Consider the following 23,289-nt stretch of genomic DNA (forward strand, 5'->3'; position numbering starts at 1 on the left):
CTCCAGTACATGCCAAGTTTTTAAATTCCTGGTTTGAGAACAATAGATATATGGGATGGTGAAGAAGATTGTGAGTATGTGCAGAGTAGCTCACAGCTGTTGCCAGATCTAGGTCAGAGTGCTTAACCTTGCCACTCTATAGGCTTCTTAGTTCTTTGTTCCTGGGAGAGAGACTGTGCTAGGAATCATAGGGTTCAGCAGCATTCCTAGTTTCTACCCACTAGGGGTTATTTGAATATCTCTCTCCAGATGTGACAGTCTTTAAATGTCCCCATGCAATGCCAAATGTTTTGTGGGGAGCAAAATCTTTCCTGGATTAGAAGGATAGATCTAGGGAATTTCATAAGGGAGGATCCAATAAACTGATTGGGGCTGGCTGTGGATCTGACTGGTAGAATAGAAAATCTTTAAATGCAAGCTGGAATGCATGAGGGTTTCTCTGGGACTTTACATTGCATCTGAAGAAGTTGCAGAAGTACTTGAAATTTTTTTCTGGCTTTGCTGCATAATAAACCATTTTAACTTCTAACAATGACAACATTAGTCATATTCACAAACCTAAAATTTTCCCAGAGCTAGGTGAGGAGTTTTTCTTTGTTTTGGTAGGATAACCTAAACCTAGAGGCTAGAATCAGCTAAAGGCTCAGTCACTCACATTTTGGTGGTTGTTGACTGCCTACTGAAGCGCACAAAGACCTTCACACGACTCTCTTCCATGTGGCATCTTGGCTTTTCACAATATGGTGGCTAGTCCAAGGGCAAGCAACCCAAGAGAACCAATGGAAGCTATATTGCATAGCTGGTCTTAGCAGTCACATAGTATCACTTTCACACAATCCAAAGTCTATCCAGAATCAAGGAGAGGTAGCTTAAATTTCATCATTTGGTGGATGTTGATATTATCTTACAGGAAGAATATATAGGGCAGTATAATTATACATTGAAAGGGTCATCTTGGAAAATTAAACGCCACAAATTTGAAAAAGTTAATCATTAAGGACTGCTTACACTGGGTCAATCACACTGCCATCTAAAGACTCTTCTAAGAAACACCTGTATCAATCGGCTGGGAAATATTTGCTTCTAATGCCAATTTTTGGATCTCTCGCTCAAGGATATCATTTGGCAGGTTTGCCAAGGACAGCTGGGATCTGTTTCAATAGGCACTCAAAGTAATTTTTATGCATGTTAAGAATGTTCTTTGTTTATACTAATTCTTTGATCATGCATATATTTTCATTACACATTCACACATTTTCTTTTATGAAACCAAGCAATGATACAGAGATAGTTTTAAAGAATGTACCTATTTTGAAGAGCAACTTTGAAATGTTGCCTTTAGATATATAATATGTACATGTTGCTTGTCAAAAGACAATTTGAAAAGGGTGTTGTTGATTAAGGTCTTGTGACCATTTGATTTATTTGAGTTTCCATGCCATGTCAAAGTGAAAAAAAAAAGATAACATTATAGTCTGTGTCAAGGCATTGGAATTATTTTTTTAAGTCTATTTTTATGATCAAATATTATATGCTTTCTTATGACACTTGAAAACTACACTTTAGGCATAAGATTAGAAACTAACATTTAAAATGATGTAGTTGAAGCTATATCATAAGGGAGGAGCCTTTGTAGTAACTTAAAATGATAATGTATATGGTAATGTGAATTCCATTTTCAAGGAGACTTATGAAAATGTGGGAAATAAAATGCTAGTATAGGGACATTTCTCTGACAAAAATGTTGCTGATCAAGCAACTTCAATATCCTAAAATATACTTGAGAAATCAGCATATGAAAAAAGACTTATGCACAATCAAAATAGAAAACAAAACTTTATATCCTTTACTTGGAGCCTAATGACAGTTGGCTTGCATGAAAACGTGACAGCAAGTTGCTAGTTTCCAATATAGGGGAACAGCACATAAGAATGGCTCAGAAGTCGGCGACTACAGTGAGGAACAATGAGCCCCAAAGCAGCCGAGGCAACAAGATGAAAATTTAATTATTTAAATTCAGAATAGCATTCAATTTTTCAAAATAGGGGAACTCACTATTTTTATGGGGCCCATTATGTTACTGGGATTAATTTGAGCTTATAAAAAGCTAAATTTATACTAAATAAATTCTATTTAAGATATTAGGGAAATGTTGAAAAATTAGACAGAATTCCTTGAACATATTTTAAATAATCTTTGCTGACTTAAAAGATAGACTTCCATTATCTATAAAATGATTTGTGTGTGTGTGTGTGGGGGGGGTATTACAGCATGTGCAGAAAATACTAGATAATAATAGTTTCCTTCTTGATTACAAAGTGGTCTTTTTATTAAAATATTTCCTCAAGGGCTGGGATTGTGGCTCAGCGGTAGAGCGCTCGCCTAGTATGGGCAGGATCTGGGTTTGATCCTCAGCAGCACATAAAAATAAAGGCATTGTGTTGTGTCCATCTACAAAAAAGATTCTCTCTCTCTTTAAAAAAAATTATTAATAAGATATTTCCTCAAAACTTAGCTAAATTAAAAGTTTATGACATAAAATTTAACAAGGAAATCTAAATCTAATATAGAAAACTATATCAGCATCTCAAAGCTATGGTGATAGCAGCAAATGCAAGAAACCCAGGGGTCACATGATCTGCCACTAAGTCCTATTGATTCCAGCTCCCAAACTCATTTCCAATGTGTTCATTTCTCTTTGCCTCCACCACTACCATCTTTGTTTCCCATCACCATCATCACCTTCTCTCTCTTCTGTATTTCTGTAATTCAGCTCTATTTTCCTGTGCTCTGGGCTGCTTCCAATCCCTTCTGCACGCAGCCAGCAGATCAAATTACTCCCCTCTTCAACCCGCTGCTGTGGCTTTCCATTCTCTTTGACATGAAACCCCAAGTTCTTACTGTGGCTTTCAAACCCATGCCTGGTTTGGCTCCTTCTTACTTCTCTCATCCCATCCCATGACACTCCTTTGTGTCACTCTTCTCTGTTTCCCTTTGGTTCTCTCTTAGCATTTTAGATTTTGCACGCACAATCTCTCTGGCTCTTTCTGTTCGTGGCAGAGCTGGCTCCTATTCCTCAGGTCTCTGTTTAAATGTCGCCTACTCAGAGTGCGCTTTCTTGACTTTCCTATCTAATGTGGTACTGTCTCACTCCAACATTATTCTCTATCTATCTCTGGTTTCTTTGAGTCATATCAGAACATTTTTACTTACGTATTTATTTTCTGTTTCCTTCGAAAGCTCTCGTTAGAACAAAGCCTGGTGCACTTTACTGAACATGTCAATGGAGATGCTTGACTCACAGTAGGATCCTAATAAATATTTTCTGATTAAATGAATGGTGTTCTATAAATGAAACAAAGGCTAACTGCTTGGAATTTAAAATGGCAAGTTCATGTGCTCATATAACACATCTACATGTTTAACAAGAACTTAGGTGATACATAAATGTTCTAGCCATATGGACTTTGGAATGAGAAGTTTGTAGAAATCATACCTAACTTTTCATTATAGTATCATAGATAGCCCTGATTCCATTCTCCAAACTTGACTTTGTAAAATTCCAAGTAAGAAGTTGGAGATAGCTGGCTTTATCAATCAAACGTTTCTTAAGAGGGAATAAATGGAATGAAAATAGGATTTGGGCAGGGAATCATTAATGCTAATATCTCATCTATTCTCAAACATAGCCAACAGATTATACCTATTATTAATGTTCTCTATGGAAGTTGAGGTATTTAACATTTACATTATACATGGCAAAAAAAAAACATGTATTTAGTTGAACTGACCTTAGAAAGTTGGAAATGAGAAATATTTCTCTGTTTAAGCTTCTTTTAGATTTACTCACTGGTATACTATTAAAGGTAATTTATATACAGATTATGACAAAGGAGGAGGCTGTGATTAATTATGCTTCTTACATAAATAACTATTGCCTGCTTCTTGCAGTCAGAGACCATAACTTAATTACATCTCTATTTCAAAAGTGGACCTAAGAGTGAGTGTGGTACATAATGAAGACAAACTAACTATTTCTTGAACAAATGGAAAATTCTTAACCACTTAGAGGACCTAGTTTAAATTGCTTTTTAGTACAAGATAAAATGAAAAGTAGACACAATTACATATGCTTTTCCTTTAAATTCATAAAAGTAAAAAAATGCTAAAATAAGTCTCTTTACCCTATACTTATATAGAAACCACAACAATTGTATTATAAAAAGAATGCACAGTAGGTCTCATGTAAAATAAAACAAGAAACAAACCTTTAGGTGGCGACCAAGAGCTATGATTATGAATTCCTTAGTCTGCTTTTATGAGAATTTATGATCTTATTTGAAAGTGGTCATGTAGAACAGCCTATTTAAAATATATTAATTCAGTGCAAAGCAAATACAAAAAAAAAACAGAATTGGGCCTCAGAAAAAAAAGCATGTGAATGTTAATATCATTAAAGAACCAGATTTTAATTTAGATTCAATTTGACAATTGGTGATTTAAATGGGAAAGAACCAGACCTGGCAAGATAACTGTTTTGGTTCTGTGATTAATTACTTTTGCCACTAAAGTAAAGATAGTTCTAATCTTTAAATAAGTCATCTTTAAACAAGACGATAGCTTTTAAAGACATCAGAGAGCATAATAAAGATGTCAAAACTGTCCAATGTTTCTGTGCAATTAGAAACTCCACTCAAAGTTGACACAGACCTCAGAATAAAGGCCACTTATGCCTTATTCTTGCAACATCTAGCAGAAGGTATGTCTTCCTGGAGTGCTAGTATGCTCTTCCTCTCTTTCATTGTGCTCTCAAATGAGAATTTAGATCATAGCCAACATATTCCTCTTTCAGCTCTAGAAACACAGGAAAGGATAAAACACTTCAAAGTAGGCATGATGATCTTTGATAGCACTCACTAGTTTTAAGTTCCAACTTGTTCTTTGCATCAGTAGGCATTCATCTGCTTGAAGAAATCATCTTAATTATAATTGTTAGGTATTGTTTTATGGTAATTTTTATTTAAAAGTTTTCTACTTAAAGACCAATTCCTTTCTGTTAACATTTAGAGTTAGTCCCCACTTGCTCTTCTCTACCCCTTCATTCTCCCTTAATTTGCTAGTCAACTTTACACAAATCAAAGTTGAGGTCAGTTTATATTAGACTCTTTCTCTCTGTAATAATAACATACAGCTTATCAAAATCTGTCCTTACCACTTTTTTTTTAAGAGAGAGTGAGAGAGGGGAGAGAGAGAGAGAGAGAGAGAGAGAGAGAGAGAGAGAGAGAGAGAGAGAGAGAGAGAGAGAGAGAATTTTTTTTTTTAATATTTATTTTTTAGTTCTCAGCGGATACAACATCCTTGTTGGTATGTGGTGCTGAGGATCGAACCCCGGGCCGCACGCATGCCAGGCATGGCGCGCTACCGCTTGAGCCACATCCCCAGCCTGTCCTTACCACTTTAACTAGTTTCCAGCTTCATCTCTGACAGCATTATTCTTGCTTCTAATCACTATATTGAAGTTAGTCATTCAACTGCCACTCTCACTCACTATCCTGTGCTCTTTGTTAGACTCCAGCTGCCCAGGTCCGTAAAAAGGACTCCCATATTAGAATTTTTTTTTTTTGTACTCATAGGCTAATAAAGTAAAATAATAAACAACATTTTGTTAAATAAATATCCATCTACCAAAAAAGGGGCATTTCCTTAGGAGCAATCTTTAAGTTCAAATCACTATATGCACAGAGAAGGGGAACTGTGTTAATTAACCAACTCAGAATAGGCCTTGAGGAAAGAACCTTATACATGACTGAATTTTTATTTCAGCTTCCAAAGGATGAGACATTACACATTACCTTAAATTTTATAGTGTAAAAGTAATTTAAGTATCTATATGAGCTTGCTTTCCTTTTTTATCATTATAATCATTATCAACACATATTTATTGTAAAATGTAATGGATTCATTGTGGTGTTTCCACACATATATATATCATGTATTGATCATGCTTCATCCACCCTCTCTCTCCCATCCAGTTAACTGCAAATGTCAGGATTCCCCTTCCTTTATGGTTATATCATATTTTCTTTATCCATTCATCTGTTGATGGACACCTGAACTGATTCCATTTCTTAAATACTGTGAATAGTACCTCAATAAATATAGGTATGTAGACATATTTTTGTATGACTTCATTTCCTATGGATATATATACACAAGAGTAGGATTACTGGATCATATGAGAGTTCTGTTTTTTGGTTTTTGAAGGCACCATTCTATTCTCCATAATGGCTGTACTATTTTACCTTCTCAACAACAGTGTAAAAGGTTTCCATTTTCTCCATATTCTCACTATCAATTGTTTTGTTGCTGTTGTTTTTGATAATCAATATTCTAACTGGATTGAAAAAGCATCTCATTGTAATTTTTATTTGCATTTCCCTGATAGCTAATGATATTGGACATATTAAAATGTATAATTTTTCCACTTTTATTTGAGAAGTGTCCATTCAGATCTTTTGCCCATTTAAACATTTATTACTTGAGGTTTTTTTTTTTTTGTTGTTGTTGTTCTTTGAATTCTTTACATATTTTGGATATTAACCCTTTGTTCAATGAATAGCTGGCAAAGATCTTTCTCCTATTCTGTCGACTGTCTCTTTACTCTGTTGATTTGTCTCCTACTCTGTTCTGAAACAATTTCGTTTAACATGATCCCATTTGTCAGCTTGGGCTTTGCTTTCAGTGCTTTTGGAATCCTGTCCAGTAAATCCTGTCCTGTCTGTACTTATACTTCAAGTGCTTCACTTATGTTTTCCTTTAATAGTTTCAGAATTTCAGATCTTACACTAAGGTCTTTGGTGCACTGTGAGTCAGTTTTTGTATGGGGTGAAATATAGGGTTAAGTTTCCATCTTTTACATTTGGGTATCCAGTTTTCTCATCACAATGTGTAAGGGGCTGTTCTCTCTCCAGTGTAGGTTTTTAGTCTCTTTATAGAGAATCATTTGGCTAGAGATGCATGGATTTATTTCTGAGCCCTCTATTCTGTTCCATTGTTCTATGTGTCTGTTTCTATGTCAATACCATGATGTTTTGATCACCATGGCTTTGTAATAGGTCTTGAAGTCAGGTATTGAGATGCTCTAGTTTTGCTCTTTTTGCTCAAGATTACTTTGACTATTTCAAGTCTTTTGTGCTTATATATGAATTTTAGGATTTTTCTTTACAAAAATATGATGTCATTTCCATGGAAAATGCATATGGTAGTATGGACATTTTAACAATATTAATTTTTTCAATTCGTGAACATGGAAAATTTTATACCTTTTACCATCTTCTGCAATTTCTTCAATGTTCTTTAATTTTCATTGTAGAGGTCTTTATGTCTTGGTTAATGTGATCTATGAGTCTCTCTCTCTCTCTCTCTCTCTCTCTCTCTCTCTCTCTCTCTCTCTCTTTATCTCTCACACTCTGTGTGTGTGTGGCTTTTGTGAATGCACTATTTTCATTATTTCTTTCTCAGTAAACTTACTAAGGGTACAGAGAGAAACTATTGATTTTTGTATGTTGTTTTGTATCTTGCTACTTACTTTACTGAATTTGTTTGTCAGTTTTAATACTCCTTTGATGGAGTCTTTTGAATTTTTCTGCCTTTATTTCAGTGAGTAGTTTTCTGTGACCTTAATCTTAATTTCTTCCCATTTGGATATGCCAATGATGTGGCTATTGGGTCTTTTTTTTTTTTTTTTAAGTTGTGATGGATACAATGCCCTTATTTTAATGTGGTGCTGAAGATTGAACCCAGTGCCTCACATGTGCTAGGCAAGCACTCCACCAATGAGCCATAATCCTAGACCCTGGATATTTGATCTTTTAATGATATCCCAAAGATCTTGAATGGTTATTGTTGTTGTTGTTATCTGGAAGTGATATTTTGATAGACCTGTCTTCAAGCTTTAACTTCCTTTCTTTCACTTGGCCTAGCCTGTTGTTGAGGCTTTGTTGAAATCCTAAAAATCCTAAAAACAGTATTTTTTATCTGGCATATTGGGCTTTCATTTTCAAGATTTCTGCTTGGTTCCTTTTCAAAATCTCCATCTCTGCTGAATTTCTCATTCACATCCAGCATTGTCTTTCCTTATAAACTATTTTTCTGTATTCTCTTGGATCTTGTCAAGCTACTTAAAAATCATTCTTTTGAAGTCTTTATCAGGTACTCATCTATTTTGGTACATTTAGAATCTGTTACTAGTGACTTATAATATTTAAGACATGTTACTTTACCTGTGTTTTTCATATTTTTTTGTGTTCTTATGTTGAGATTTATACATTAGGAAGAATAGATATCTGTACCACACTCATGGGATGGTCTTCTTAATAAGTGGCTTCCAGCTAAGAATGTGTCTTAGGGTGTCCATTTACCATGCAATGTTAAGTTTATTTCCATTCAGGTACCAATGGCTGGAATATTCCTGTAGCTTCTTTGGCTATGATTAGTTAGTTTGGATATGGTTTAACCAGACTCAGAGAGACCCACAGTCTTTGTGGGTCCTTCAAGACTAAGGACCCTCTACCAGTTCAGACAGATGTGGTATTGACAGTAGCTTGTGTGATGTGCAGTCCTCATGGTTATTCCTACAATGGAAGCGGTTGCCCTAAACAGAAATGGGGATTTCTTCAGGCACTGTTGATATTGGCTCTGTTACTTGAGCAGATGATACCTGGTCCTGGCTGTCCCAGTAATGGTGTGTGGCCTGAAGCATTTGTCCTCTAATTAGATACTTGTGTGGCTCAAAGGGCTTCATGGGGAGAAGTGGATATAGAAATCAGAACACCTTGTTGGTGACACTTATTCAGTATTGTCAGCAGGGCAGGAGCAGAAAAGATGTAGTCACAACTGATGCAGGGCACCCGTATAGGTACAGTGGCAGCAAAAGTTGTTACTCCTTTCTGTTTCTAATGGGACTTGCCCATCTTGGAGCAGGACCTCGGACTTATCCTAGCTGTACAACCAGAGGCTGTTCTCCTGCAGATGTTTTCAGGATCTTCCTACCCGTCACACACACCCATACTGGGAATTTAACACAAGAATGCTCTACCACGGAGCTATATCCCCATCCCTTTTTTATTTTTTTAATTTGAGATAAGGTCTCCCTAGTTGCCCAGGCTGGCCCTTAACTTGTGATTCTCCTGCCTCAGCCTCACGAGTAGCTGAGAACACAGGTATGCACCTCTGTACCTGGCTGATATTTTGAGTCGTGGTGCTCATCAGGGATTGAGCAGGAGTGGATTGCAGCTGGAGTCACACAAAATTCCTCTCTGTTGAGCTGCCTATAGGAGTGAGCAAGAACAGGATGCAGCTGGCATGAAGCAACCTTTCTCTCTGGGCTTTCTATAGGCTTTGTGTCCTGGTAACTGCCAAATCTGCGTAAAACCACATGCCTTCGCCATGACCCGGCCTCAGAGGGCAACCTCCCCAATCTGTGAGTTCCTGGTGTGGGTGGGAGGGGTCCCTTATTCTTCTCCACTTTGCAACATCTGTTCCTCACAGCATAGCACTCTAAGAGTTTGTATCAGAGTCTCTCCACTGAGACCAGTCTGGTTCCTGAGGCTGTACCTGATCAACCAATACAGTGGAATATTTACGGGGTCCCAGAGATGGGAATATACAGGGGCTTCAGGTTCCTAAACCAATCCAAATTCAGATAATACTTCCCTTCTAAAAATGGTTCCTGGATATAGCACCCTGCGGGGGTGGGAGGGGTGCTGGGAAATAAAGTCCATTCTTTTTTCAAAGCCAGAATATGGTGCAGATTTCAGGCCTCTTATCTCTTCAGGCTGTAGACATGCAAAGGCTGTGAAACTTTGTAACAGCTAGGATTACCACAGCTAGGATTACAGGTTATCAATGCTGATAGTTTGCTGGGACTTTCTCTTTCACATTTATCCTTGCTGAGGGGAGATTCCCCCCTCCCTCAGCTGTTGAACTTGAGTACTGGGACATTTTGTTTCTCTTGCTATGTTGCTGTCCTGGTCTCTGGATTTTACAAGGTTTCCATTTCTCTATTGTTGAATTCCACATGTTCCTGTGGTCATTGGCTTCAAAATGCAACCTTTCACCTTTTGCTTCAGTTCTTCTTTGTGAAGAAGCAGGTGAGCACTGGTTTCCTTTATTCTGCCATTTTTTTTTCCAGCCCCTACTTTTTCCTTCTTGATACGTTTTTATAGCATTATTGTTTTTTATTTGTTTGTTTGTTTGATACCAGGGATTGAACTCAGGGACACTTTTCCACTGAGCCACATTCCCAGGCCTATTTTGTATTTTTTTATTTAGAGACAGGGTCTCACTGAGTTGCTTAGCACCTTGCCATTCCTGAGGCTGGCTTTGAACTCGAAATCCTCTTGTCTCAGCCTCCCGATAGCAATGTTTTTAGTTCCAATTTTTACATCATACCTCATACCTTTCTCTTTTTTATTTCTGCTTCCTTTTAAATAACAATTGTCAATTAATATTTACACCATTTGTTTTAAATCAGTAAAGGTATTTCTGACCTGATAGCACAGGGAATGTACATACAAGTTATAGGAGATATTGGGTTTTTACTTTAAAATTAGTTGTGCTTTATTTGCTTCTAACTTAAAAGGTGAGAATGCTACTTTTTCGTGGAGGCCTATTTTATTCCATAAAATTAAATTAGCCATAACCCAAATGTGCAATGAGACACACACAGCACAAACACATTGATTTTGAAAGCTGAAGATTTGCCAGTCCGTTGAGCTCAGACTTCATGAACCACAGTTCAATTCAAATTGTTTCCCTGCAGTAGCTTTGAGCATCTGCCAAACAGACACTGCTAAACTCTGAAAACCACGGGTATGGAGATGGCACCTAGGCACAAGTTTAATTTGTTAATTTTTACTGATGTTTATTTTATTGCTTTTATTAGAGAGGTCAATGTCACATCAGATATTTTCTCACTTTAAGATAACAAGTAATAATTGCTGGGATGGCATACTATTGAGACTGAAAGCTGTGTAGCGCCTGGGTGGGAGTCCCTTTGCCAATTAATTACAAATGAGCCATGTACAGTGAAGTGAAAACTAAAGAGTAAAGATGGAGTTCTTATAGTGAGTCACTATTAGTAAATCGGATTTTCTTTTTGTTTTCAGTTGCTGCCTCTGACAGCACCACACAGTCACTTAAAACTTTTCTTGTTTCCATCTCTACTCCATCCAGGTTGAGTCAATCCTAATGCAACCAGACAGAATTAAGAGCTGTATCCACAGTAAGTACATCGAACTTGGAATTGACCATTCCTTCTGGGGACCTGTGTCCTGTCCAACAAGCTGCAGCTACTCTCCCACCCCATGATTCTTTTGTTGCCTAAACCTCACTGTAGGATGCTTGTTCTTGTAGGTATCTTCCAATCTTGGTGGTGCCACTGGTGCCCTATGCTATATCTCCACCTATTTATTAGAACTCCTCCTCTCTAACTAGTATTTGCTTGGAATTTCATACCCTGTTTCCTGGACATTGATTGGAGTGTGCTCTCAACTGAATGGGCCTTTGACATCCCTTACCTGGAGCTAAAACCCTAGCTGGGCCTGGAATTCCTATTTTCATCTCTTCCCTACAGATTATAATCCCATAAAAATTATTCCGGCTTAGAAACCTAGTTGTACCACCCTCAGATACGGTGACTTGGAAGCTTGGCAATTCACCCTGACTACTTGACTGTTGGTCTCCCTGCATTACCACCTTTTCTTGCTTACTTTTATTTCCATTACTGGTGGCCTAGCACATCTCAAGCTCATGTGTAGGTGCATAAGATAACATCAGTGTGCAAGGAGCACTCATTATGTAAAGGAAATCCTGAATGAATCTTTTTAGTGAATGCAAATAATCACCACAGTTAATTTGGTGGTTTTAAAATTTTAATGGTAAGTAAAACTCTGTTTTCTCTAAGGAGAAAACAGTATTTGACAAGGCATAAGAGCAGTTTATTGTTGCAGAGATGCTATAATATGCTGGTATAGGAGAGCCAGCAAGCATTGTGGAATTAATGTGTTTGGGCTTGAGTATTTGTATAAGACTTCCTGTATTGTCTGTATTTTGTACTATCAAGTTTCCATGGCAATGTGTTTGTTCCCATAGAGAAAAAAAATTAACCATATCTGAATTTGAAGATGCAAAGTTCACTCAATGGATAGTTTGCTCAGAGTCCATTAAGGAGGAAAAGGCAGAAAAACAGAAAATTTATCTAGGTTTTAAGTCCCAGTTCAAAGATAAGAAACCATCTCTGATTTTTTTTCTTTTTTTCTTTTTTTTTTTAACTTGCTAAGTAACAAATCAATGCTGGTGCCATTGGTAACAACTTTAAGCAGATTTTTTTTTTCCCAAAAAAAGCAATATTTAAAACTTACTCTTTAAACAAAGTGCTCCTTTTAGTAATTTGTTTTAACAACCTGGTTCTTATAGCAGCAATTTTTATTTCCATATTTCAAGAATTTGGGGATTTTCATGAAATTGTCTAAATTTATATAAGCTTCATTTAAAAATGAGTTTACAAACTAAAACAATAGCTGTGAGCAGATGAGCATAAACATTTTTAAATATAAAAACATTCCTTTTCTTGATGTCTAGAATTTTCCTTGCCTATCTATCTCTAGCTTAGAGCCATTGAAAAGAGCTTGTAAGCTGCAGCAGGATGTAAATTATGCTGCTTTGGTTTAATGGAAGGAAAAGGTAGCTTTAGTTAAGTGTGACACTCCTATGCCAAATTCCTAAGAACATTACAACAGGATTTCTAACACCAGTAAAGTAATTCACATGCATTTGCAAGCTCCATTCAAGTGACATAAAATCCCTGGGCTTCTGTGACCCTTTGTTCTACTACCATCCTCCCTCCTGGCTTCTTATAGGCACCTCCCTGCCCTTTTATAATCTGGACACTTGTTCACTTTCTACTTGATATTTTTTTTGTTTGTTTGCTGTAGCCTTTTTGTGCTTTTCCTTAAATGCCTCTTTTTCCCACTCTGTCCTGCTGTTGCTGCCCTACATTGGATCATTTTTTTCCCCTGGCTGAACTCTTTTTTTTTTTTTTTCTTACTTACCCTCTTCCATTTTCAATCTTATTTTCATTCTTATCCTCTTTTATTTCTTTGTACTTTCTCCTCTGGAAGTCTGTATATTTTGCTCTGTCTTTTAAAATTATTATGCATTTTCCCTGGATGAATTCCTTTTCTTTCTCTTTCCATGTAAAGTATCATTTTATTCTGATTGTTTGAGCCCAATAACTCTGACCCTTTTCAAGGGATTATGATTGAAACAATTTGAAGAATTTCTTTAATATAAAAATGTTTAGAAGTTAGCCTTACAAAATAGTATTCTAAGTAGCAGACTGCTTTTTTTAAAACAAGTCTCTGTTCCCTGCTTGGTTCATGGGAAATAAAACCAATGTGATATGCCATTTCCAGTACTTGTTTACGCCAGACATTATTCACCCTAATCAAGTTGTAAAGAGCAGAACTCAACCAGTAAATCCATCCTGCCACCACAAGTAGTTGCAACTACAGCAGAGAAAATAACTTTGCACATTATATGACTGACAAGGAAATGGAGGAATAAAAATTTAGACCAGGATTATTTGCAGTTTTTGAAGGAAAAGCTCCATGGACTCAAGACACAAGGAGTTTTTTCCTACTTATTTCTGTATGCTGATGGAAATGAGAAGTAATCTTGCCATTTTTATATCAGTCATTCTATATGAGAAACAGAATGATAAAAGTTTGTATAACTGAGTTTTTTATTTGATCCCCTGCCATCAAGTGGACATACACTGATTTTTTTTTCAACTTTTGAGAATTAGATGGTCTTTCTTTTATAGATTTTCATTTAATTTCCAAAAGTATGCACTAGCAGATTGCACATAAAAGCAAATGGTTCATTCAGGTTCAAATGCATTGTTTTGAATTTAAGATATATATATATCTTAATATCTATATTATTTGTGATTATTTATCTACTAAATTCTTTAGCATAGTGGCAGGTTCATTATATTTGGGACACAATTGAAATTAAATTTTTATTTACATTGCATTTATTAAGCACTTAAAAGTCTCATATTCATTCATTATTTTGGAATTGCTGATAATTTTTCAGTCTTTTAAAGCTATGAGAAAAATATCAATGCACCATAATGGCTACTGGTTTTATAACACTCAGTCTTGGTCTATCAATTACACCCACCATAGTTAAGATAATCCGTCCTTTCTGTTTATCTCAGTTAACTGCTTTTACATTTGACAGATTTTTTTAATATTGCTAAAACCCCCAAGTTCTGGGAGAGAAAAGTTGGAAACTAATTCACTACTACATAACATTTTTAGAACAGAGAAACTGTGTCTTCTTGTATTCTTCTTTTACTGATATAATTATAGAATTATAGCACACATCATATAGATTAAGGACGGTAGAATGCCAGGGGTCATTTTTGAGCCTTGTACACAGTTTAATTCATTTTGCAATTCTCATGGAAACTCTGCTGGTAGTTGACTCATCAGATGGCCCAAATTTTCTATTTAGATAATATTCAATTAAGTCTAGATTTACTCTCTAAAAATAATATATTTTGGAGTTGAGGTGAAACTTGGAGATCATCTCGTTCTCCTCTTCCATTTTAGAGAAGAGGATGTTTCTCTTCCCCCCAAAAAAGGATGCATCCTGAACACAATTTTATTACCATATATGCCTGAAGAGTCAGAACTAGCACCAACTCTCTTTATCCCTGGCTTTGGGAATATCATTTGGAAGACATTCATAGCAACATAAAAATATTTTAGTTCTACTTTATAAATAGCATGGATGAAACTTTCTTGGACTTCAGCCTAATTTTATTCCTATATAGATTTGTCTTATAAATAGCTAGAGAACTAATGTGATTTCTGGGTAATTCTCCATGCACAGCCTTCTGTGTAATCCAGCAACATTCTATATAGTTGTTTGAGAGGGGATTTCCTCATCTCCATTGACTAACATAGTAGAAAACATACAGAAAAGGAACTGTTCAATGCTATTGTGGCATCTACATTGCTATAGTATAATTTTGGAAGTCTGACATTAAGTAATGGAAATAGTGTTTCTTTGAAACCTAAATGCTTACTTTCTTTTCCATTAAATGTACTGGAAAAATTCATTAATTTACTCTTCTCCATGGAGTCTTTATTAATATCAACCCATACTTTTACTTCTTCACTTTTTTTAGTATTCAACATCCATATGTAGTCTTGCTATAGTATTTTCATATGTTTCCACTCCCATGCTGTATTTAGAAAGCTGTCAACTCATTGAGCATCAGGTTTATCCTTTCCTTGTTTTCTCTCTCCCATGATGCTGTGTGTACATACAGCTGGTATTAAATGAGTGTTACTTGAGTGACAAGAACTGAAATAGAGACACTTGTCACAGAAGCCCTGACTGACTGGACTAAAATAAGGATTTTTTTTTTAAAAAGTGGGGGGAGGGGGAAATTCCATCACTTTAGAAGAGAGATCAGCAGAGCAAGGAAGGGTATTGAGGGGGAGGGGGAGGTAAAGGAAATGGGAAAACTGGTGAAATGAGATTGAATAAATTTTCCTATGTACATATGTGAAAATACCGTGCTGAATCTCGCCTTTATGTGTATCCACAATGCACTAACTTAAAAAAAAAATAAAAAACAGAAGAAAGGTCAGTAGAGCAGAGGGAAGAGAACAGGGAAGGAGGAAGGCAGGAAAAAAAAAAAGAAAGTACCAGGGACTGAATTAGAGCACATTATATTCCATGTTTGTAGAATTATGTCAATAATTCTAATATTATGCATAACTAAAATGAACTAATTAGAATAAACAGAAAACATTCCTGATTGATTGGAAGCAAACATGCAAATTCAGTCTGTTATTTAAAAAAAAGTCTTATTAAAAAAGTACACATCATTAATCTACAGAAAAAGTTAAAAATAACAAAAAGTGAGAAGTAAAGCTTGTTCCTTGAAAAACTCATCTGGCACTTATTTAAGTGGTTCCTACTCTTTTCAGATACTGTGAGATAAGGACCTTGTTTTCAGGTGCTGAATAAAACAAAGAGAACATTGTTTTGATAGGGGCAGCCACTTCAAGTGGGGGCTAGCTTAGAGCTACCTGTCATTCATCCCCCATGAGGATGCAGTTGTGAGCTATTGGAAGCTGGTAGTGTTTGTTTAATCTGTGAACTCCAAAGTAGAGATCTGAGGAGAGAACTCAGAAGAACCTGACTAGAGTGTGGTCAAGAAAAGGACCTTGCTCTGCTGAGAACAGTGCCTGAGTGGGGTCCCTGAAGACTCCCCAGGGAAACCTCTTGAGGGAAATGAAGAGTTTTCTTGGTAGACCTCATGGGGAAGTACCTGGGGCTAAATATTAAGGCCTTTGCTTAGAATATGGATAGGCTTATGGGATGAAAGGAAATGACATTAAAAGGTAGTTGGGAATAAGTTTATATCAGACTATTGATCTTGGATTTTATCCCTTGGTCTAACATTCCTTAAAGTGCATCTGATATTTTGGTTGTATACGGATAGAGCTTAGTTAAATCATACTGTCACATGATAAAAAATTCTTTTCAATTATATTTTAATTCCTCTGATTACTTTAAGAAGAAAGTCAGGCTGATGTTAATCTGTCTTAAGAAATATTTGCTAATCAGCTTTTAAAAATATAGGGGGCTGAGATTGTGGCTCTGTGGTAGTGTGCGCTTGAACCCGTGAGGCACTTGGGGTTTGATTCTCAGAACTATATAAAATAAATAAAGGTATTGTGTCCATCTAATATATATTAAAAAATAGGGAAAAAAATTCTTCTAAGATTTAAAAACTTTTTAAAAAATTAATTTTTATTGTAGAAATTGATTGTCATTTTCCATTTTAATAAGTAATATGAAGTGTTCTCTTCCAGTATATTTAAGTAAAACATGAAGTATCTTTTAAAAAACTTTTAAAAGCATTAAGTGTAGTGGCAAAGGGAAAGGTAGAGATGATTCACTTGTTTCTGAGATGCTCCAACTGGGGGAAGGAGTGGAACCATGAACTGAGACAAAAATTATAGGAAAAGAGCCAGAGAAAAAGGAAAGAGAAATAAAACCAAGACTAAGAAATGCTTTGCCTGTTATTACTGGATGTCCAACAGAGTTTACGTAAACCAAGATCCCTTAACTTCAAGGTCATATCCAACATGACCTCACATTCTCTAGCACGCGGCCAATGAAAGCAGAGCATGAAAACAACCTTGTCCTGTGCAAAACCCACCTCACAGCCTCACTTCACCCACAATACGCTCAGGTTACTTTTTGTTCTGTTAGACATTAACCCTAGGTTATGTTCTTGGTTCCTAGTTTCATCTTAGTCAAGTTTGGTTTTGACTTTAAACTTCAGGGCTTTCACAGGTCTTTATTTCACAGCTTTCACTTTGGGGCACTTCTAGAATATTTCGCTTAGTCAACTTTTTATCTCCTGGTCCCTGTATTACTATGGTAAACAGCTAGCTTGTCTTTATTCTCTTTCTCAAAAAATGATCTTCCTCTTGTCTGAGGGCTTATCACTGATTTTGTTATGGCTATTGCTTGAATGTTGAATGTCCCCCAAATTTGCATATTTAAGGGTTGGAACCCATTGCTAGCAGTGATGGAAGCTTTAACAGGTGGGACCTGGAAGGAGGTCTTTGGGTCACTTGTGGTGTGCCCTTGAGGGGGATGGTTGGACCTCAGTCTCTTTCTTGCTTTCTTTTGCTCCCTTGCTCATAATGTAAGCTATTTTGTTCTACCTCTTGCTCCTGCCGTGTTGTGCTGATGCACTATGGGTTGAAAAGCAATGGTTCTGCCTGATCAAGGACTGGAACCTCTAAAACTAGGAGCCCAAATAATCTTTTTCTCCTTATAAGTTAATCATGTATATTGTTATAGTGGTGGAAAACTGACTAACATAGAAATGTATAGTTTGGGTTTTTTTTTTTTAAATTCATCATGCATCAAGATATCCAAAGTGAGGAATGCCAAAGGATTTCTTCTTTTCTTTGAAAATCTGTCAATTCAGTTTTTCTTGTTGTTTTTTGTGTTTTGGTTTTGTTTTAATTTTATAATAGTAGTCCCAAGCAAGTATCTGTTGGAGTGAGAACTCCAACTTTTATTTTTTCCTCTGAAATAGATTTTTTCCCCTTTTGAGCTAATTTTTGAGGCATATACCTGAAGCTATTCTCTGTCTCCTGAAATGCTGTGCTTTATCATGTCAAAAAATACAGTGTACTAGACACCAATTCCACGAGAATGACTTTTTCTTACTGAACGTCTATAATGAGATTAGTATGCCACTTTATAATTTCAATTGACTACCTCAAACTGAATCTCAGAATAACTAAATTTTCGAGTACAAATCAATGCATCATATTTTTACTTAACCATACTGTATTTGTGGTCAACTAAAGCATTTCATGGTTTCTCATTTTTAACAATTTTGAAATTTTTGCTGTATGTAGAGGTATCATGTTATAATACATGCATATGTTTCAATAAATAAAAATTTAAGATTTTGTATAAAATTTGGAGGTATAATTAAACTCAAGAATAGGTATTCTTTTTGCTGATAATTTTGACAGAAATACTCAAGAATTAAAGGGCTGAAAGTGAATTAGATTTATAAAAATAAAGATCCATACTTTCTATATTATAGATATTTTGATGGTATTTTTATATTATGCATTTAATACTTCTTTTTTTTAACAAAAATAATGAGTCATTTCCTCTGTCTGGGGCATGACTATGAGTGGCAAAAGTCTGGGTACACATTTTGAGGTCACAGATATTTGTGAGAGTACAGGATCCACATTTGGTTTCGAATTTCATTTTGACTTTAAAGACATGGTGTTATTAAGGCATGTTAATGAAAGAGTGATTGATGTCATAGGAAGACATCTAACTGTGTCCCCTGTTACTAACTCCAGTAGAATTAGATGATATCCCAAGTGTTGGATTTGAAAACTCATCTTGGGTCTGTAATTAGCCTAAATTCTTACCAAGGCATATCCTTCTGCTAACATTTTGGTTTATTATGCAAAGAAGAAGAAGAAAGTTGTGTTCAGTGTCACAAAAAAAATGTTAAAAAAATAAAAAAGCTTATGCATCCATTTCATTTTTTTAACTCAGCATTTTAGTAGAATAAATAGGAGTACCTCCTACCCTACTTGAATCTCAGGGTTTTTAAATCTCAGGATTCTCATCTTCAAAACAAGGTTTAGCACTTCCTTGTTTGCTAAATTAAACACATTAAGCATAATACTTGTAAAATGTCAAGTATGTGACCTAGTATATATTTGTATTTTTCCCAAATCTGTTAATTCATATTCTCATCTTTTCTTCTTACAAGACAGATGACATATTTACTATAGTTTGAATCTTGAATGTCCCCAAAGTCCCATGTGTTAAAGAGTTGGTCCTCAAGATGATATTATTGGGAGGTGATAGAAATTTTGAGAGGTGGGATCTTGAAGATCATTCTTAGGTCATTGGGAACATGCTTCTGAAGGGGCTATGGGTCTTTCTTCTTTCCTCCCTGGCGAGTTACATGGGTAGTTTTCCTTCACTATACCCTTCTGCTATGATGTGCTGCCTTACCACAGCCCAAACAATAGGTCTAGTCACTCATGCTCTAGAACTTCCAAAATTGTGGAGCCAAAATAAGCTTTTTCTCTTTATAAGTTGATTATCTCAGGTATTTCATTCTAATGATGGAAAGCTACCTCAATATTTTTCTCTTCAAGTTCATCCATTTTTTGATGGAATATGTTAAAATCTGTGAAAATGAGTGATAATGATAAATAGTGATGAATAATGATAAATACAAGACAGATTATGATCTGGGTAAAATATCAGACCCAATTTACCTCATATTGGTTTTGTTTTTTTTTTTGCATTTCTATGAATTGCACATAAGATGAGATGGAGCAATTTTGTCTGTGTAGGAGATGGAGAATAGAATTTGTTTAGAAAACTCCTTATGAATTTCTTAGAAGAGGTAAAGGCTTGCAGGGATGTGTTTGGCATCACTAGAACAGGAATCATTAGGTATGTTCCATAGAGATGAGGCTGTTGGTATACAAGGGACAGAGGAGAGCAGAAAGGGGTCTTATCAGAGGGATGAGATTAGAAACAAAGCAGGAGAAATAAGGCAGCCGCTCTATGGATAATGTTAATTTCTTATAACCAATAAACTTACTAGCTCACAGAATGTTTTTTGGGAGTTGATTTTTTTTTTAATACCAGAAAAGTGACAGTTTCATGTCCAAATCCATACCAGGCTAACAGACTGCACATATCTAGGAAAGGAAGCAGGGAGGGACTTAATGAAATAAATCTTAAGAAATTTACAGATATCAGAGAAATTGCAGCATCAAAATCAAACTTATGGTGTGGGTGGGACTTATGCAGATCTGTGAACTGGGTGAAGAAGAATGGAGAATGGATATGAAGGGATGATGGGAGAAGTCCTGATGGAACCATTAACTCATTTATCACAGACTCGACCATTATTTTGGATGTAAAATTTTTCTATTGTTAGAATTCTAGTTTCATTAGGTTGAGCAATCTTATGACAAACTATTTTAAAAAAATTATACTAATGACCTGATAATTTCTAAATGATTTTCTAATGACCTTTACTGAGATGGCTTCTCTTTAGACTAGAATAACATAAAAAGAATTGTGTTACTAGCACAAATGTGGTTTTTACTAACCAATAAGAACAGTACTAAAATTTATTTGAAGTTTAAAAGAAGATACTACTCTATTCCATTTTATATTAGATGATATCAGTATTTATTTTCAGATACTTAAAAAGTTTTTTTCTTTGTTAAGTATCCTAAATATTTATAAGGAAAAGGTGTGTGGGTATAAAGGATAAAGTTATAAAGAGACAGTATTTAATATACAATCTGGATGATATTATAATAATGCAGGAGAGAAATGACTACTCTTTGAGTAAGCAGCTATAGAAATAGAAAAGAGAGCTCTGACTTCTGTGAGATTTACTTTAGGGTCCTAGTCTGTTTCTTATTTGGGTGGCATAATATCCTACATAGACACATGGAGAAAGAACACATGTACATTAATGTTTCTGTAGTACCTTGAAGTAGAGATATTTGGGGGGCAAAGGAAACCTCATCTGGAACTTGGGAGAGCATCACAAGTCTGATGTAAACAGTCTGAACCGTCATTATTCACACTGATATGTGATCGACTGGCACTGGTAAGCTGTTATAGAGGTAGAGGATGCATAAATAAGAGTAAACAGGTGGAGCTCTGGGAGAGACCAGTGGTAAAGGGAAGTTTAAAGAAATAAGTAAGGAATTGTCAGAGAAATGGGAGGAAAGTGGAAGAAAGGGGAATCAAGAAATGCCAACAAAGAAAGGATTCCAAAGGTGAGTTAAGGTCAAGTTTTTAGAGGACAATGGGAACAGTTTCAGTAGTTGGGGCAGAAGCTGTACTGCAGCAGCCTGAAGAAAGAGGAAAGGAAGATGGTCAGAGCAAATAATTCTATTTAAGGAATGTGGCTGTAAAAGAAAAGGAAAGGAAAGGAAATGGTAATAGAGGGATGAAGGGAATTTTCTTGTCATTTTTGTTTCTTCTTTCCTTTCAATGGGACAAAGGAGTTAAAATAGGAGTTTGTGGGGAGTTCAAAAATCTGGAGGTGAGTTAATTCCAGGAGTTGACTATATTCATGGTATACCTTGATAAGCACAACGTGGAAATTGAACAGAGGTAAATATGGTCTTTGGGATAGAAGAGGACAGTTGAGTATCTTTGGATAAGGAGAAGCCAACATGAGAAGAATTGACCTCCCATCAAATTTTTTATTTTACAGAAGGATATACGGAATTTGTCCTGGGAGAGTTCAAGAACTTAAGGATATTTTGGGTTGCTTTTCTGTTTTTCAGAATGGGTATTGCAAAGACTTGCAGAAGAGTCTGGAATTAGAGCAGAAGTAGAAATGCATGGAAGGAAAGCTCAAGGTAGATTAATTTATAATGACTAAGAGAGGTAAGGATTTGTGAATCAGATATATAGAGGTTCCATAAAGTGTGTGGAAATTCAATTTCAAATACTTTTACCAGTGTCATGAGTAAGTTTCAGGTGTCTTACTTCATAGGTATCCTTCTCCTATTGGTACTGAACTGACCCAGCATGTCAGGAAGCTATGGTGACTATTAAGGCCTCTTGTTGCTTCTTAATTTCTAGCTTGTGCCAGTTTGGTCCATGCTTTGGGGGAAATGAATAGTTGTTAGTTAGTGGTTGTCAGTATAGTAAGTAGGACTAAATGTGGTGATTCTATTTTGACCACTTATACCTCAGTGGGTCTTAGAACTCATAAGACACCTGTGGTTGATCAGTGGGATTGTAGAGGAATGATTGTTTCCATCCTTTTCCCCATAGGAGTTAGCTGAAATTTCCCAGCAGTCTCAAAACAGAGTAAACCCCTTTCAGTTCTAAGAGAAAAGAAGCAGGGATTTTCCAAGGGAAAGGAGAATCCCCTATCTCTGCCCCACAGCAGTTCATAAAGAAAGGGACCAAAATCCTCAGGGCAGGACATGTATTTCATATCTCACACCAAAACATATACCTTGTCACCACAAAAACTACATGTGGGTATTTATTTTTTGAAGTTCTGTGTATTAATTTCATTCTTACCTAACAGATTTAAAAAGGTTATGTGGCCATATCATTTCTTTTTCAGATGTGACTAAGACAGTATTTGCTTCTTGCTTTTGATCTCTTACTTTTCCCCAAATCTAACTTGGGACTGTGAGAGCAAATACCTAGGATAATATAGGTGATACTGCCAGACAAGAAAAATAAACCCTGTCAAGAGGAATTCATGGAAGCAACAAAAGAAGCACAAATGGAGAAATAGAGAGTTATAAAGTAGAACAATCTACAATAATGGAGAAAATGAAATTTTTTTTTTACAATTTTCAGTATCAACACATTATTTGGATTTATCTTAGAATCACTAAAAAAAAAAACCCTTAAAATTGTATAATATATTGAGAAAACAGTAGCGCAATGGTTCTGAATATTTCAAGTCCAATTTAGAAAGTATTATAAGAAAATTATTCTCTCATCCTACTGAGTCTTTGCATGCATTGCAAGTACAGGAAGCTATTGCTTGCCCTTAAATAGGCTTATTTGGACAGAAGTGGATTCTGGGAATATGGCAGAGTAAGAAGCACCAGGAAT

General features: G+C 35.8%; 1 protein-coding gene across 2 annotated transcripts in view; it reads left to right on the top strand.

Moving 5' to 3' along the window:
• Macc1 (MET transcriptional regulator MACC1) overlaps positions 1–23,289 on the top strand; it is a 185,840-nt gene that overhangs the window by 13,183 nt on the left and 149,368 nt on the right. Inside the window, exons 1-2 of one of the 2 annotated variants that reach the window (XM_040291742.2) lie at positions 10,046–10,151; positions 11,236–11,284. In XM_040291742.2, the coding sequence (XP_040147676.2) occupies positions 11,251–11,284 (34 nt within the window). In that variant the 5' untranslated portion in view covers positions 10,046–10,151; positions 11,236–11,250. Of the gene's footprint in view, positions 1–10,045; positions 10,152–11,235; positions 11,285–23,289 lie in introns of those variants that run through there. The other variant, XM_078039982.1, reaches the window with a different exon arrangement.

Source organism: Ictidomys tridecemlineatus, chromosome 2 (genome assembly GCF_052094955.1).
Source record: "Ictidomys tridecemlineatus isolate mIctTri1 chromosome 2, mIctTri1.hap1, whole genome shotgun sequence".
Classification (NCBI taxonomy): Eukaryota; Metazoa; Chordata; class Mammalia; order Rodentia; family Sciuridae; genus Ictidomys; species Ictidomys tridecemlineatus.